Source organism: Lontra canadensis, unplaced genomic scaffold (genome assembly GCF_010015895.1).
Source record: "Lontra canadensis isolate GAN:19392208 unplaced genomic scaffold, GSC_riverotter_1.0 scaffold95, whole genome shotgun sequence".
In the NCBI taxonomy this organism is placed as follows: domain Eukaryota; kingdom Metazoa; phylum Chordata; class Mammalia; order Carnivora; family Mustelidae; genus Lontra; species Lontra canadensis.
Window position 1 is genome coordinate 6,153,182 of NW_022631089.1, and position 18,857 is coordinate 6,172,038.

General features: G+C 35.0%; 1 protein-coding gene across 4 annotated transcripts in view; it reads left to right on the forward strand.

The window, feature by feature from the left end:
- Window positions 1-18,857, forward strand: part of DIAPH3 (diaphanous related formin 3) — a 501,032-nt gene that overhangs the window by 312,814 nt on the left and 169,361 nt on the right. For all 4 annotated transcript variants that reach the window (XM_032836998.1, XM_032836999.1, XM_032837000.1 and 1 more), the window contains one exon: window positions 1,848-2,012. In XM_032836998.1, coding sequence (XP_032692889.1) covers window positions 1,848-2,012 — 165 coding nt within the window. The remainder of the gene's footprint in view (window positions 1-1,847; window positions 2,013-18,857) is intronic.

Consider the following 18,857-nt stretch of genomic DNA (forward strand, 5'->3'; position numbering starts at 1 on the left):
ATATTTCATGAATATGGATATTTCCTACGACAAAGTGATTGGAAATCCGTCACGTGTGACTGTATTGTTACAATTTCTTACGATTTTGTGATTTGAGTAATTATACAAAATCTTTTGTTACTCATCCAAGCATTAAAAACTGATACTGCACATAAATTCGTCAACTGCTGCTACTATTCTGATCTAGATTCTAGAAAATATAAGGAGGCATTTTGCTATTCAGATGAATATAAACTGAGCCACAGGAAGATCTAAAGATTTTCTTAAGGTTGTTAAAAAATATCAACTTTGCATTAGAATCCAGACTTCCTACATTCTAATTTATTCATTTTTCCCTAAAATACTATATATCAAAGTAAGAAGAGCAGAGTATGGCGTGGGAAAGAAGAAGAAAGAACCAGCATTAGAAGGGTAGTAGGTAATCTGTGGTCTGACACTAGACATGGGTATAAGTGAGCTGTGATTGCCTGGGATGCCTTTCCTTTTGGGGAGCTTGGGTTCTAAGTGTCAGAAATTTTCTGTGCACCTTGGATATCACTACCCATCCGGAACCAGTGCTGTCTCTTACTCAAAGTGAAGAGCTTGAATCAGTTTCCTTATTTTATCTTCCACTGGGGAATACTTGATCAGAGGAGTCCTATCTTTTAAAATTGTGGAAAATCTTTCCTTTAGGTTATAAACATTCCATGTTCAATTTTGTTTTCTTGGTCTTAATCTAGTTGTTTTTACTGCTGACTTGTAAAAAAAAAAAATACTATATTTTTTTTACATTAAAGACAACAAAATGGCTTTCATAAGCTTAATTCTATATGTTCCATATCTTTAAATGTCCCAAGGAGCCATAGAGCAATATGAATGATACTCTTAACAGAGTCATCTTTTCAGAATGAGGTATGGTATATCTAACTGTATTAGTGATCTGTCACACCACAAAGGAAATGCTATGGTTTGTTTAAAAAATGTTTTCTAATGCTATCATTACATTCACTGTTAGCCTTCTAAAAATCAGTGTGCTTTGAGCTGTGTTGTCATAAATAAGTGAGAGAAGAACATTTCTATATGTGCAGGTATATGTGCCAGATCATAATTTTAAATCATGTAATGCATAGAATAAGGTATGTACCAATTTTCCAAAGGAAAGTTAAAACATGAAGTTACATACATTTGAAGTTCTTAATGTAACTCTTAATTTCTTTTTGGATTGATTTTAGAAACTTAAAGCTTAAAATGAGTAAGTGGGCAATAAAAAAGCTAAGTGTTTACATTTACTACAAAGTGCTATTCATCTCTCAAAGAACTTTGCATTATTAACTCATTACTCCTTGGAACAGCCCTGTAAAATGAGTAGTGTTCTCATTCCCATTTTATAGATGAGGAAATGGTAGCACAGGGAGATTGAGGCACTTGCCCACAGCCACTTACCACCAGGTGCAGGAGTCTGAAATTGACCCCAGTTGTTTTGTTTAACCTCTGTGTTCAGTGCCCATGTGGTTGATTTCAGTATTGTTGAAATTACTCCATTTCAGCTACCGAGCTCTACTTTAAATCATACTGCATGATCTGAATAACATAGATACATAAGTTGGAAGTAGAATTTCCTGGAACTCAGGTGTAAAAGAAAAATATTAAATACTTAAATTTTCTGATAATTTTGACAAAGTTATGAGATTGAAGTTAGGATTTCACTGCTGCACAGGATGGATTGAGTTGTTAGAACAGTGACCTGTTAGAGGTACTTCTGGCATTTCGGAGATGTGTAATAGTGCCTAACAGTTCAAACACTGGACTCACAGATTTGTCCTTAAACGTTACTTTGTAAATTTCTGAATCCCTTAACTATAACATACAGCTTTGTTATCACTGCAAAAGAACAATACGAGAAGCTTTTAAAGTTACATGAAAAGATGGAGAAGTTTTACCAGAGTCTGATGGGATACTATGCCATCGATGTGAAGAAGATGTCCGTGGAAGACTTTTTTAATGACTTAAATAACTTCAGAACCACATTCATGGTATGTTAAAATTTTCAATTTGTTTTCTAAAAAGGTGTCTTGTCTATACCATCGCGTCAATTATTACTTTAATTTCATTACTTTAGTCCACTCTTGTCTGAAGTAAAAACCTACCTTTCCCTATGTTGAAAGTTAGCTTTAAAAATTTCTGATTTTAATACTATTGAAAAATAGGAAGTTTGTTCTCTTTTTGGCCTTCCCAACATTAAGCTGTAATTGGAAATTTTGATTGAAAATGTGACAAATTCTGAAGTTTTTCATAAAGACTCCCCTCCTGGCCAATTATAGAGCACTTTTGTAATATGCTTTTGGCTATGAATTTGTTTCTTTATACTTAAGATCAATTTGTATTTTTGTGGTGTAATTTCACCAAATTCCATGAAGCTCATATGAAGCTCTTTTTCTTTTTTTTCCTTTTCTTTTCTTAATGCATTGTACAATAAGCTACCTGTGATTTGCCTCTGAATGGATTTTACATTCCTAGGGTTTCCTTTAGATACTTTAATAGGGAGGTCAGGTCTTTGATGTGGAATCCTTTCATTTAGGCATTAAAAAGATCTTTTGAAAAGTATTAGCTGATTAGATGAGGAAAAAAAAAACCACGCACATATTAAAGTGAGAAAGCATTGTTGCCTCCCCGGGGAAACTGGTGATACATTTCTGCAATAAAAAATTATGTTATTCTTAATAGATGGGTAAGTCATTTCTCTATTTCAGCAAATGTTTGTGGGGATTAAAAAGTTTCTTGAAGGGTAAAGAAAACTTGAATTTTAAAGAAGCGTTTCTTTTTACTCCTAGGAAAAATTTATTGTTGAATGTATTGCACTTGGTTATGGTGAAATAGTCCTTTAATCAAAACTCAGTATTTTAAGGGAAAACTCGTCTACAATAAATACACGTTTGCCCATAGCTTTAGTTTTTTCCCTCTACAAATTCAAAATGATTCTTTAGTTTTTCACTACCAGAAGTAGAAAAATTGGATTCAATTGATAAGTATATTTATTATGTCTCTATATGTGTGAAATATTATACAGTATATTTCACTTTTATATCTTACGAGGCAACATGGCTTTAGTGGAAGTAGCAAAGGCTTTGCAGTCTAAGAAAGCTAGGCTTGGATTCCACACTAATTATGTGACTGTGAACTGATGTAACCTTACTTTCCATATTTGTAAATAGAAATATTAATTCCTTTCTCATAAAAGTGTTTATTAAACCAGCTACTATATATTAAATATTTATTGCATCTCCTTGCACATGGTAGTTGTTAAATAAATTAGTGCGTGGTGAAGGATTAATTTAGTAGGCTTGAGGTATTCCAACCCTGTGTATTTCAAAGAAAGTACTCACCCTCCCCTGGCACCTGGGAGGTCACCTGTAAGCCCTTAGAATACCCTGTCTCCCACAGATCAGATGTTTTTGGATGCCTGGGGCCTTGGACCAACCTATATATTGTTTTGTTTTGTGTTTTTTTTTTTTTTTCCATTTTATTTTATTTTATTTTACTTCTTTTCGGTGTGCCACTATTCATTGCTTATGCACCACACCCAGTGCTCCATGCAATCCGTGCCCTCCTTAATAGCCACCACCAGGCTCACCCAACCTCCCACCCTATCCCCTCCAAAACCCTCAGATTGTTTCTCAGAGTCCACAGTCTCTCATGGTTCATCTCCCCCTCTGATTTCCCCCAACCCCCTTCTCTCCATCTCCCCATGTCCTCCGTGTTATTCCTTATGCTCCACAAGTAAGTGAAACCATATGATACTTGACTCTCTCTGCTTGACTTATTTCACTCAGCATAATCTCATCCAGTCCCATCCATGTTGATATAAAAGTTGCATATTCATCCTTTCTGATGGAGGCATAATACTCCATTGTATATATGGACCATATCTTCTTTATCCATTCATCCGTTGAAGGGACAGTTCTTTCACCATCTTGGTTCTTTCAGTTTGGTGACTTTGGCCATTGCTGCTATGAACATTGGGGTACAGGTGGCCCTTCTTTTCACTACATCAGTATCTTTGGGGTAAATACCCAGTAGTGCAATTACACGGTCATTGGGAAGCTCTATTTTTAATTTCTTAAGGAATCTCCATACTGATTTCCAAAGTGGCTGCACCAACTTGTATTCCCACAACAATTTAAGAGGGTTTCCCTTTCTCCACATCCTCTCCAACACATGTTGTTTACTGTCTTGTTAATTTTGGCCATTCTAACTGGTATAAGGTGGTATCTCAATGAGGTTTTGATTTGAATCTCCCTGATGGCTAATGATGATGAACATTTTTTTCCTGTGTCTGTTAGCCATTTGTATGTCTTCTTTGGAGAAGTGTCTGTTCATGTCTTCTGCCCATTTTTTGATGTGATTATCTGTTTTGCGTGTGTTGAGTTTGAGAAGTTCTTTATAGATCTTGCATATCAGCCTGGGGCCTTGGACCAGCCTATAGATAGTTTTTGCTAGAAATGTGTTTTATGGGGACACCTGGGTGGCTTAGTCGTTAAGCATCTGCCTTCTTCTCAGGTCATGATCCCAGGGTCCTGGGATCGAGCTCTACATCAGGGTCCCTCCTCGGCGGGAAGCCTGCTTCTCCCTCTCCCACTCCTACTCTCTCGCTGTGTCTCTCTCTGTCAAATAAATAAATAAAATCTTAAAAAAAAAACAAAAAGAAAGAAAGTCCATGCCTACGTGACTGACCTTCCCAATAAAAACTCTTGATGCCAAGACATGGGAGAGTTCCCTTTCTTGGTTGTACTTCCTATAGATTGTCACATGTCATTGCTAGAATAATGTAACTCCTCTGGGAGAAGTCAATGGTGATTTTAATCTGTGCCCTTTCACTGTAATAAACTGTAACCATGAGTACAAGAGCTTTTTAGGTTCTGAGTCCTTCCAACAAATTATCAAACCAGAGGGTGGTCTTAGGGACCCTTGACACAATTATGCATAAAAATATAAAATAGATATGTGGAATAATAACATCTATCATATATTGAGTGTTCTGTGAACCAGATATTCTTCCAAATGCCTTATATATGTTATCTCAGTCAATCTTCATAATAGTTGTCCCCCTTTCACTGTTACCATCCCTCTGTGGCACAGAGATGGAACATATCTGGCTTAATGTCATGTAGCTATAAAATGGTAGAACAAGGATTTGAACTCACCCTGTACAGGCTTCCTCCAAAAGCCTGTACAATTAAATGTTATGTAGTGGTCCTTCTCATGTTTTATAGCTTATATTCTGTTTTACAGATAAGATCACTGGCATACAAAGGGTTTTCTAATGAAACCAAGGGTGTACTGCTTTTAAGCATTTAGATTGGCATTTGAATCAAGTCTAATTCCAAATTTTTCTAAGATCTGGCAGGATTAAAGGGCTTTGGGCATTCTGGGGGTAACTTGGTCATTGTGTTACTAAATGATAGGCAGAGAGTGAAAGTGTTGAGTTGAGTGGAGAAGCATTCAAAAGAGGAGGATAATAGAGTAAGAACAATACTTTATTTCAGAGTTCACATGGTTCCTAGAAGTAGATGCTGTCACACACACATATGCACATTGTACTGAATTAACCTCATTAGAGCTAAATATAAAAAATATGTTTTATTTTATTTTTTAAATTTTATTTACTTATTTGACAGAGAGAGAGCACAAGCAGGTGGAGTAGCAGGCAGAGGGAGAGGGAGAAGCAGGCTCCCTGCTGAGTAAGGAGCCTGACACAGGGCTCGATCCCAAGACCCTAGGATCATGACTTGAGCTGAAGGCAGTTGCTTAACCAACTGAGCCACCCAGGTGCCCCAAATATATTTTATTTAAATGAAAAATTTGGAGAGGAAAGTTTCTTTTGCATAAAAATAAAAAAAGACTGGAAGGAAGTGGTTATATCAAGGTGGTGAATTTGGCACACACATTTTATTGTTTCTTCCTTTCTGGTAAATATAGTTATACTGCTTGAATTTTAGACAGTGTATGTTTAAAAAGATGACAGTGTCAATATTGGCCAAAAATTTTTGACAAATGGTTTGTTTTCTCAAATTCTTCTGATCCCTTATGTTGCTATTTAATTCCACACTATTCAGCTTTGAAAATCCAGTTAACTTCACTGAATCAGTGTGCAAATTTTAGCAACAGATGTAGTACTTTAATGTGTTAGGTCTGTTCTGAAAAGGCATTATCAATACAATAAGCAAAAAAAAAAAAAAATTTCCTTTTTAAGAAAATACTGGTAAGATACATTTATATTGTTACTTCATCCACTGGTATTTAGGAATACTCTTGGTCATGAATGAGCAAATTTTACCAATAAAGTGGAGGTCCATTTTGTATTATGTACATGGAGCTGGAGCCACTGTCCTCATTCCATACCTCCCCCACTCCCCCCCACCAACTATGGCAGTTTTCCATGGAATGTTTTCTCCCAAGTTCAGATCATTCTATTTATGGTTTCCTATGCCTGGAGCATTCTGTCCATATTTTGCCTGGCAGAGTTACTATACTCACCCTTCTGCTCTCTGCTCAGACTTTGCTTCATCTAGTTAGATGTGTGTCTATCTTGCTTACCTTTGTTTCTCTATTGTAATTCATGGCATTTATCCATTACTCAGCAGATGGGTAAATTTGTTGAGCAAGAGTCTGATCTACAGTGGGGGCCAGGCTTTAATAGCATATGATGCTAGCCAAGTGCCAGGTGCCCTATTCATTCATTTAACCCTAACAATTACTAGATGTGGTATCCATATCGGTATTATTCTCATTTTACAGATGAAAAAACTAAGGCTTATAGAGGTTGTGACTTGCCAGCAACTGACGGAGCTGAGGGGCTAATCCAGGGAGTCTTGCACCAGTTGCTATGCCATACATGCTGAACTCTATTAATTCCTATTAAACATGGGAATTACATTTAAATGACTAACAGAACTAACCTGAAACTTAATACCTCCCCAAAATAAAAAGATGTGGCCACTTTTATTTTTTTTCCAAATTTATTTTTAATAGTGATTGGTTTGTGAATAATTTATCCAAAAATATTTATATTTTAGAATTGCCCCAGAATTTACTCTTAAACAAAGTCTGGCTCATTTTTATTTAAAGCCCTTTGCGATACCTTTCACCAATGCATGTAAGCTCTTACCAGTGTTACTAAGATCTTTTAACTACATTGTTTATATTTAGCTGTTCAGGTTCTTTTATATATTTATTGTTTTCCTTTCCTTTCTGAGAGTTCCTACACAATAGCTAAAGAAGGAACATCTGTTCTAGACTGCTGCCTCAAGCCATGTAGACCAAGAGGCAAAAGTGCCACGATCATGTAGCTTCCTCCGAGGAGCCCTGCTCATTGTGACCGCAGCTTACCTCACCTCTTTTCTAGCTGGAGATTCTCATCCGGCAATTAATTTGTTGTTGTGTTAACAATCTACTCTAGGTAGATGGTTTCTATTTAGGACTACTGATCAATTTCCAAGAAATAGGGAATAAGTTTCAATTTTCCTCTTATTTAGCTTTATTTTTATTACTGTCTTCAACAAGACAAACCCAAAAACAACTGCCACTGATCGAGTGCCTGTTTCTTGCTAGAATCCATGCTAGATGCTTTATGTGCATCATCCAGCTTTGTCTCCCCAGTGTTCTTGTGAGGTACAGAGTGTCACTCATGCAGTAATGGGGGCTGCGGGGGCTGGCAGTAAAGAATCTGAATGTCTTTTCAGAAGGCTCCAGAATTGGTAGGGGCTAGGATTTGAATGGAAGCCTGCCCGACTCCAAAGCCTGTACTTTAGAAAATATTTCCAGGTAGACTATTGCTCAGAGAGTTTGGAAGAATTGATAAAATGTGATTTTTAAGGGCTTTTTTGGTAATTTACTAGGGGGAATCAGCACAAGACCTACTTTATATCCTCATTCCTTAATAGAATAACTTTCTGTCTACATTGATGGGTTCATGGTACAGAATGTTTGTCGGTCTGGTTCTATTTCACAGCATAAAATGTTCTCTTTTAAAATTAGAGGACTATTAATGCACCCCTAGGCTGGGGATGAGGGTTAAGGTTAGGGGTAGAGAGTCAGCATCTTCCTGTAATAGATTGTTGTTTCCTGTAGGACTCATGGGCACCGTAGAATTCAAATTGGAGATACTAGGTGGGAATACTTGACCCCACACTGTAGGCTGACTATGTTGGTGTCCTCCCAGGCATCAGGCTTCATCGGGTGAAGTTCATGCCTTCTGTTGTGTAGTGTTGTGCAACGATAATCATCATTTTCCACTTGTAATTGGTTTTAGACTCATTGTTACATACAATTACCAATGTACCCATTACTCACAGAGGTGTGGGCTTCTATAGGATGAATTGAGCCCATTATGGAATTCTCATTGGCTTTACTAGGACCCTCCATCCCTCTCCCCACCCTACCTAACAGCTCTAGCATGTTCACCTTGGTTCTTTGAATTTAGACCTAATTTTCATGTGTCTCGTTGGGCCCTGTGGTCTTGAAGCATAATGTTTGTCTTGGCCCCACTTCTCACTCATATTTATATTAGAGAACTTTGCTCAAAGTGCCTTTACTCACACCTGAAGCTTGTGGTCTCTTCTTTAACATTTCTGTTTCTTATCTTGGTGATGCTTTCCTTTTCCATCACTGAAAATTCTTTTGCTGTTCTCTTTCTTTAGCCAGAATTATTAGCACAGTGCAACAACACTCTTAACTCCTTAAGCAAATTTCTACTGATACCTTGTTTATTTTGCTTAACGACCTCATCCTAGAGAAATACTTCTGAATGCTTCCTCTCTTGGCTCTCCTTTGTTATTTGTTCCCTTATAGATAACATGTTTGAAAACAATTTTCCTACCAAACTATACTTAAGAATATGTAATTTTTCTGTGTATTTGAACTATAATTGATACACAATGTTACATTGATTTCATGTGTACAATGTAGTGATTCAGCATCTCTATACATTATGCTATGCTTACCACAAGTGTAGCTACCATCTATCATGACACAGCATCATTGACTATATTCTCGATACTGTATCTTTCATCCTCATGATTTGTTCGTTCCATAACTGGAAGCCTGTATCTCCCACTCTCCTTCACCCATTTTGCCTGTGCTCCCAGCCCTCGCCCCTCTGACAGCCACCAGTATGTTCTCTTTATTTGCAGATCTCTTTCTGTCAATTTTCTGTTTTAATTAGACATATGTAAGCACTGTGATGACCATCTGAGTTTACTATTTCATATATTCCCATACAGAATTGGTGTGATTACACTTAAAGAAGTCAGACTTTTTTTTTGCTTCATGTAGTTCCTTTTCTGCTCACATGAACATTTTCTGTAGGGATTGTGAAGTAGCAAAAAAGATCAATGGACATCCTTCTTTGTCTTTTTCTTAGACCCTGCATATCTGGGCACCCCACTTTCAGGTTAAGAGTTTCAGAGTGAGAAAAGCAATCCTGCCTTAAAAGCGATTACTAACGCATACACAAAAGGTGGGGTAGCCTCTGTTAGATATTTTCTTTTTCATGCACTGGGTTTGGGTGTATGTGCTGAACATTGCAGTTTTTCTTGTCCCTAAAGTCGAAACAGTTTCTCCCTAAACTTCCTTCCCTGCATAGAACTATGTAATGGCTGAATTGTGTAATGACAATCACAGAGGAAGAATTCACTCTCATTTCTTCAGATCTAAAGTGATTTATGAACTTGGCCTACAGGAAGCCTAACCCTGGCTGCTTAATTTTGACAGTGGTATTTTGCCATCTGCCTTACTTTTGGGAAGATGGCCATGGCTGAGAGTGCGGGCTCTGGCATCAGAGCACGTGGGGTGTTAGAACCATGGGCAAGTTACTTAACCCTACTGAGCCTGTTTTCTTTTAATAACACCATGTGTTCCTTGGGGATGTTCCATATTGAAGATCAAATCACATAATGCACATGCATCCTCAAAACAAGTTAGCTATCCCCAAAGAATAGAAGTAATTTTTACCTTCACCATGTCATTATAACAGGATCAATATTTTAAGTATTGTGTCCCTTTTTTATTTTATGCTTCCACATAGACACTTTGAACTAGATAAATAGCTGTGTTTCATCAATAGCTCTGTCTTTAGATTATTTCTACAGTTTTGCTCAGGTTATGTTTCATCCTGTTAAAGATCCATCATTCATGCTACTTGAAGACTTTAAGTTAATTTTTGGTTCATGCAGTTGAAATACACTGTATAGTGAACAAATATAAAATCAGTTATAACTCATTTAATCTTGCTGCATGGATTGATCAAATACAATTTGTTCTTTTACTGAATATTGAGACTAAAGTAGTGATTTGCCATACAAAAATGAACTCATCCAATGAGGGGATATTTTTAGTATAAAATTTTCTTGGTAAAGAGGACAACCAGAACAAAACTGATTATTTAAGTCACACAAATTTGATGCTTGTCAACTTTAAATGTCATTCCTGATGACCATTGTGTGGACTAACTAGCTGACCAATAGGAGCTTCAAAGCACTACGCTTTTCCCTGTGTGCTCCTTAAATCTTGTAGATTGACTCATGGTGTTATCAGACCAATGAAAAGCATGTAAAAGTCCCATGGTAGGATGTTGAGCCCACTTCTGTAATTATTATAGGAAATATTTTCTCTCCTTGCTTGTTTTTGTGAGTTTACAGCGTAAAAAAATGTCTTTAGTGTCAGTATTGTTTTCTGAGATCATACTGGGAGGTATAAAGCTCCAAACCTAGAACAAAACAAATATTTTAGCTGTAGGATGTTTTCTTTATATCCTTTAGCATCTGATTTTTTTAAGGAATTAGAGCTATTCCAGGTGCTGAATATTTGGGGTTTACAACCTTGAAAGTAATTTTGATAGGTTCTTCTAATCTTTACTTTTTAGACTTTTCACAGTGAAACGCAGCTAGACTAATTGACTTAAATTTTCTCTTTGCTGATAGGATTTATTCTTACTATGCCTTACTCAGTTGGGTTACAAGTACATCTGATGACAGGTTCTATATGATTAAATGACTGGTAATTTATACTTTCCTTTTACTTTTTAAATATTTTGTTCACTGAAATAATAATAGCAAAAGGTAAAGACTAGATTGTCCTAATAAAATGATAAGGTCAACTGTTGATAGGCAGTGGAGGGAAAAGAAATAAACTAATACATAATAATAAGTATATTAATCCATGTAATTGAAAAGACAACATTAAAGTAGGAGACTACAAACAAAAATGAATAAAATGGCATCCTCTTTGTACATCAGATATACTGGTCTTCTACATTCTGAACAAGAGAGAGAGCACACACTGTTTACTTAAGCCAACTTGTAATGTTATGTCTTAAACATTTCCAGGTTTACACGGAAATTGTAGGCCTTTAGCTGGATATTTTCCTTGAAAAGATAATTAGCAGTAGCTCAAAAACAAACAAAACTATCCTATCGCTAATCCTCCCTTTAAGCACTACACTTCATGACTACCTTCTTGTGCCTAGCTGTGCCTTTCTTTAAGCCTCACAATTGTGGGAAAACAGTATTTTTATACTACTTCAGAGCACAAAGGAAGAAAACACATTTAATGGAAAATCCAGTTATACCTTGGGAAACTATAATTGTGAATATTCCATACTTCTTCTATTAAAGAAGTTGTAGAATAGGTTGAACTATCTCATTTATTTGAAAATGTTGCAAAATGTGTGACAAAATCACCAACAAACCATTGCGTAATTATATAGGTTCAATAATGTTAAGTCTCTGATAGGCTTATAGGTAATTTGCTGTTTCATCTGAAACTGATTTTACCAAAAAGAGCACCTTGAAGCTGAAATAGTTTAGTCATCAGCACCTGCACATTCTTGGGGGACATTCTCAAAGGATAGTTTCAGTTTCCCATTTTCCTAAGTTTCATGGACATGAAAAGTTCAACCAGTATTTACCTTATATTGAATGTTAAGATGATGAATTGTTTGTGCCAGTATATAGTATATCATGCTTTCCTGTTCTCATTGACAGCATTTTTTCATTGAATTTGGTAATACCAGAGAGTGTAATTAAATTTTTACTGTCATTCTAGATTCCTCTCTAAAGCATCTACTTATACTGTTGGAAATAGGGATTTCTAAGAATAACCATTTTCCACAAGGTAGTTATCGTCCATTGTTTCTGGGTGGGTTTTTTTTGTTTGTTTGTTTTTGTCTGTAGGGGAAATTTTGTATTTAGTTACAAAAGAAAATCTTAATGGAAAATGGGCAAATAGGTCACATATGTTTTATATTCTTAAAGACTGTTGTGACTGGTGTTAATTATAAGAAAAATGATTCTTCCGTGTTTCAGTATAGGAATATGTACAGGAATACATATTTAAGGTTTTCTTAGTTAAAATATTTTCCATTTCTTCCCAAAATGTGGTCATCAGGAATTTCTAGAAAGCAGTCATTTAGTATGTTTGACATTGAGTCTTCTCAAAATTGAGTAACCTGCTAAAAAAGCATTTAATGGGAATGTGTTGGACTCTTGCATGTTGTTTACTCTGAGAGAATTAGCCTGTGTTTTCATAGTACCTGATACCCATCCCTCTGGAAAGCATGCAGATTTAAATTCAGTTTGTCTAATCTTATTTTAGGGATCTGAGATAAAAATTAAATACTTAAGTAAGAAGAAAAACTTTCTGAGTTTAGTGAAAACTGAAGAGATCGCTGGTTTGCATAGTTTAAATATTCATTAATGTTTAAAGAAATATAACTCTGAACAAGAAGACATTTATAAACTTCTCAATGTTTTTTCATATAATAAGCTCTCCAGTCATTTTCAAAGTTAACAATATATATAGAATATTATCATATGTTGAAAATGTTGAGTTGGGTAGACAAAATTATTTAAATGGGCTAAGAGTCAGAAATGGAGTTGCAGTATGATTAAAAAGTCAGCGTCTGTGGAAGTCCACTTGTGTTTTATATTCTCATTTTTATACTATAATTTTTCTCTTATAAAATAAGACAAATATTTTTGACAAGAAAAAGTATGTTTGGAATATAGACCACTAAGCTTTTTGGAAGGAGGTGATACACACATAGATTTTTTAAATTTTGCTTTTGAGGGAAAAAAAAAACTGAATTGTGTCATTGGGCACATTTTTTTTTAAGTTAATTTATCAAAAATGTTTAATTTCGGGTGCCTGGGTGGCTCAGTGAGTTAAGCCTCTGCCTTTGGCTCAGGTCATGATCTCAGGGTCCTGGGATTGAGTCCCGCATCGGGCTCCCTGCTCAGTGGGGAGCCTGCCTTTCCCCCACCCCACCCCACCCCGCCTCTCTGCTTACTTGTGCTCTTTCCCTCTCTGTCAAATAAATAAATAAAATCTTTAAAAAAAAATGTTTAATTTTAAAAGCAAACAATACCTTGGGGGGAAATACTGTAGGAAACTAAACTCTTTATCAGAATAAAATCTCATTAAGTATATTAGTTTTAGAAGTATTAAAAACACTGTATATATGAAAATATAAATATATAATTTTTAATGGTAAATAACTAGACTAGAGAATAAGAGTATACCTTGTCTCCATATTTAATTCACCTCTGTACCTTCCCTGCCAAGTAATCCAGCTGTATTAGATGTATGCTTTGGAGGAATTTCGTATCGAGTCAGTGTACAGTCATATTCCAACATCTCTGAATGGAAAATATTTGTATTCTCATAGGAACCCTGAGAATTGACCCTCCTCCATATGCTTGATAGAAGCATATATAATCAATGCAAGCTAAAAAGTGGCTCTTGCTTGAATTGTTGCTGGATAAATAATTGTGTGGGGCATTTCACCAATGATATAGTAATGGAAATAATATAAGTTAGTAATATTGCTAATATTATTAATAATTGCTACATTTATATAGGTTTTACTGTGTGCCTGGCACTTAATTCTTATAATATTACCGTAAAGTGGGTGTTATTTTGCCCATTTTACAGAAGAGGAAACTGAGACACAAGACTTTAGATTTCTTACCATGTTACTGCCTTTCTAAGAAACAATAATAAACAGATTTTTAAAAATCATTTCTGAAAGTAATAAAATGTCATACTCACTGTATTTTTGATGATATTCTTGATTGTCCGGTCAACAAACTTATTTGAGTGACTGCTCAGGACCTTACATGGTTGTTCAATGATAAATTGTTTACCTTTGGATCCTAAAACACCCATGCATAAGTTACCCAGAAATATATATAGTGTATAAGAACTGCCACATTATACAAAAGTATTTAAGAAATAAAGATCTATGTGTTGATCAGCCTTTTATAAGAACCTACTTGTGAGAATTTTCTCACAATACAGTATAGACTCAAAGATCATTCCCACTACAATACAAGCTATTTTAAAACATGGCTGTCTTGTGAGAAAGTTGGGGAAATCTTTAAGGGCAAAGGATTGTTTTTCATGAACTCCCAAAGCAGGGATTGGCTAACCGTTTAGTGGGCCAGGTGGTAAATACTTGCAAACCAGATGTTAAAAATTACTCAGCTCTGCAGTAACAGTATAAAAGCAATCGTAAGTGGTATGTCAGTGACAGGGTGTGGCTATGTCCAATCCAAATATTTACAAAAACTGCTGGCCAAGTCGCAAGTGTATTTTGCTGACCCCTACTTTAAAGAATATATTTAAAGAAGCAACATTTTTTTTTCTTCAGAAAGAAAGAATTGAGAGACAAATTTCATATCTACTATGAAACTAAATGTAAAGAAAGTATACAATAAAACAGTGTCTAACTTGTTTTGTAGAAAAGGGGCTTCAGAGCTTAACTCCTGGACAGAATTGTGAAATAAGTTGAACCAGGTATTTGTGGAGTTCAGGTGTTTAATCTTTTCTGTATTGTTCAAAGGAGAAGAAGGGAGATAAAGCTATCAGTGAACTTTCAGGTCTTGTTAAATTAATTTGTGTGATAAAATTACAAGGATAACCAGTAAAAGGATAGATGTATCCAGTATACATTCCAAATCACAGGAGGAGAAATTGACTGAGAAAGACATACAAAGAAAATTAATAAGATGCATAAAGAAGAACCAATAGAAGGATTAAAATGAATTGGTAAAAAAAATACTTTATAAACCACAATAAAATTTTTAGAAGACTAAGATTGGGGAAACAAAACCTAGCCTTATGCTATTTGAGACCTACCTATAACCCAGGTATGTGGAAAAGTTTGAAAGAACAGCTAATGAATACAATATTAGCCAAAAGAAAAAGGGAAACTATGTTGATAACAGACAAAATAGACTTAAGAGAATGTTACTTCATGATAGAAAGCTTAATTCATCAGAAAGATACAATTCAAATTGGCATGAGCATAATAACATAGCACCAAAACAGACATGTAAAAATTTTTTAATTTCTAGAGATAACTTGACAGATTTGGCATCATATTGGGGGAAACTTCAACAAAGTTCTCTAATTGATATAGCATTAAAGATATGGGAGATTTAAACAATTCAATTAATAGAGTTGATTTGATTAATATAGAGAGAACCCAACTCGACAATTAGGAGTACACTTCTCAGTCATAAGTGGCGCTTTTACCTAAGTAATCATGTACTAGAGACCATGAATGAAATCTTGATAAATTTCTAAGCTGCAGCTTTCTTCATTAAGTACTATAATGTGCAATTAGCAATCAAATTGGAAAAAGGATGAAATTTTAAAACCTCTATTTTGAAAATTCTGAAATTACATGAAATAACTCATGTTAAGGAAGAAATCATAGAGAAAAATTAGTCTTGAACAATAGTGAGAATACTCCACGATTTATGGAATGCAGTGATAGTGGTATAAAAAAATTTGTACCCTAAGTGCTTATGTTAAAAGATTGGAATGACTGGGAAAAAAAAAAAAAAAAGTAAGCATCTGACCTCAGAAGTTAAAAAGGAATTGTATAATCCTAGAAAAAAATAAGGAAACAAAGGAATGAAGGAAAAAGGACTTAGAGAATTTTTGAAAAGCAAAATTGTCATTATTTTGAAAAGACAATTAGGGGGCACTCGGATGGCTCAGTGAGTTAAGAATCTGCCTTTTGCTCAGATCAGGATCTCAAGGTCCTGGGATCCAGCTCCACCTGGGGCTCCTTGCTCGGGGGGGGGGGGTCTGCTCCCTCTCCCTTTGCTGCTCCCCCACTTGTATTTCTGAAAAGATTAATCAAGAAAAAGGAGCTATTGAGGATATAAGAAGAATTATAATTACAGATACAAAAGATAGTAAAAAGCGGGAAGCATAATTTGTAGGCCAGTAATTTGTAGGCAAGTAAAATTTGTAGGCCAGAATTAGGTTGATGAAATAGGTAGGTTCCTAGAAAAACTACTACATATTGAAACTACTTTAAAAGAAAAAGAAAGCTTGAATAAGCCTATAAGATGACTTCTTTAGACTCTTGGAACAAATTAATACTTGGCTCAAAAAGTCTTAGAGATGAGTTTTACCAAATTTAATGAAATGATTATTCTAAATTGATAGAATATAAATATCTATGCACAATGACCAAATGTTCAGAAAGAAAATGCTTCATGTCCAAGTTGAGTTTATCCCAGAAATGAAAGTGTGGTTTAATATTAGACTATACATTAATATAATTTACTGCATTAAGATTTTAAATAGATTGAGGAAAACATTTGATAAAATTCAACCCTTGTTCAGATTTTAAAACAAGAACAATAAACCAGTCAAACCTCTACCCCTAAGTAGAGTACTAGGAACAGAGAGAACCTTCTTAGCCTAATAATAGGAATTTAGTTCCTGCAGTATGATAAAACAAGAAATAAGAAATAGAAAATTTGATAACCAAGTAACCATTCTATATGGTTGTCTATTAATAATATGAAAAGGAAGCCATAAGAAAATTATTGGAAATAAATTTTATCAATGGAATATATAAAATGTGCATTAGTTACAAAACATTAGAAATCATAATTTTTTTAAAGACACAATTTAAAAGAATGATAGAAAATACAGAGATTAAATCTAACATAAAATGTCTAAGACCTAGATGGAAAAAGTATAATTTTTTTTCAAAAGACTTTAAAAAGGCCCAAGTTAATGGACAGCCACATTATGTTTATAAATAGACTCAATACTGTAAAGATACCAATTTTATTTACATAAAATCTGCAGAGTTAGAGCAAATCCTGTTCAAAATCCTAATACGCCTTTTCAAAAACTTCAATAAGTTTTCTCTGCAAAATAGGTGACTGAGGAAAGGCTCAAGAAAAGTGAAGACAATTCTAAAGAAGAAAAATCAGGCATAAGCTATAATATTTTGGACAGTGTTACTGATGCAAACAGGGATATATTGGACCAGATGGACTGAAAGAGTCACCAATAATAGCACATATATGGCCACTTCAAATCCAGAAGAGATGACTTTGCCAATCAGTGGGCATAGAGTGGGTTAGTTGTGAAAGTTACAGTTCAACCTTTTTCTATAGGAAAAAGTAAATAGGTTCCCTACCTCACACCATTCAAAAACAGTGACTCCAGATAAAGTAGCTCCTAAAGTGTGAATAGGATTATTAAATTTTTAAAAAGAAAGTATAGAAGAATCTCTTTGTCTTTGAAGTAGAGAAGGATTTCTTAAATAAGTTATAAAAGGTGCTAGCAGTAAGAGAAAAGATATTTTTTACTACATTTAAGAACTTCTGTTTACTGAAGGACTACACAAGTAAATGAAGTATGACAGTTAAAATCCAAAATCTATTTACAAAATAAACTGACTAAAGATTACTATCCAAAATATTTAAAGAACTGCAAATTAAGAAAATGATAACCTGGGGCACTTGGGTGGCTCAGTGGGTTAAAGCCTCTGCTTTCGGCTCAGGTCATGATCTCAAGGTCCTGGGATCGAGCCCCGCATCGGACTCTCTGCTTGGCAGTGAGCCTGCTTCCCTCTCTCCCTCTCTATGCCTGCCTCTCTGCCTGCTTGTGATCTATGTCTGTCAAATAAATAAATAAAATCTTTAAAAAAAATATGATAACCTAATAGAAAAGTGGGTAAAAGATATAATTGGCATTTCACAGAGTAGGAAATACAAATGTTTCATAAACATGTGAGAAGCAACTTCAGCTAATTAGTAACCATAGAAATACCAGTTAAAAGCACCATGTGATACTATTACAAGCTTGCCAAATAGAAGACTGATGATAACAATTTGGTTAGTATGTAGGCTATGATTATGTGCTGATGGTAGCTGTATCTTTTGGCACAACCATTTAGGAAACATTTTGACACCATGTAGTAAAATGGAAGAGGAATCTCTCCTTTTATTCACCACCCAGCTCCACTCCTACCTGAGAGAGGAGTGGCTTTCAAACTATTTTGGTCATAATCCACACTGTCAAATAATATTTTACAAGGGGACCCAGCACTCCTTAGAACAAAAACAAAAAGCATCAACAAAGAATACTTAATCCTTACTGCTTGTGTGTTACATTCTAAAACGTTCAGTTCTCTTTCACTTAAACTGTCAACAATTTCTAATCAGATTTAAGAACCACCTAATGGGATCTACCATTAAAAAACTCTTACACATAGGTACAGGGAGACATGTGCAAAATTGCTGCTTTCAGCATTGTTTATCATAGCCAAAAACCCAAAGCAGTTCAAATCCCACCGATAGGTGAGTAAATAATAAAATAACTTAATATTATAAGCAGTGAAAATGAGATTCTGTTTATATCTAAAAATGTGAATGAGTTCGAGAAATATGTTGAGTGGAGGAAGAAAATCACAGAAATTTATAAAAAAGATGATGAAATTTAAACAAAAAATCTCAAAGATAATGTTTAGGAGAATAGTCACAGTTTATGGAGGATTACATTCT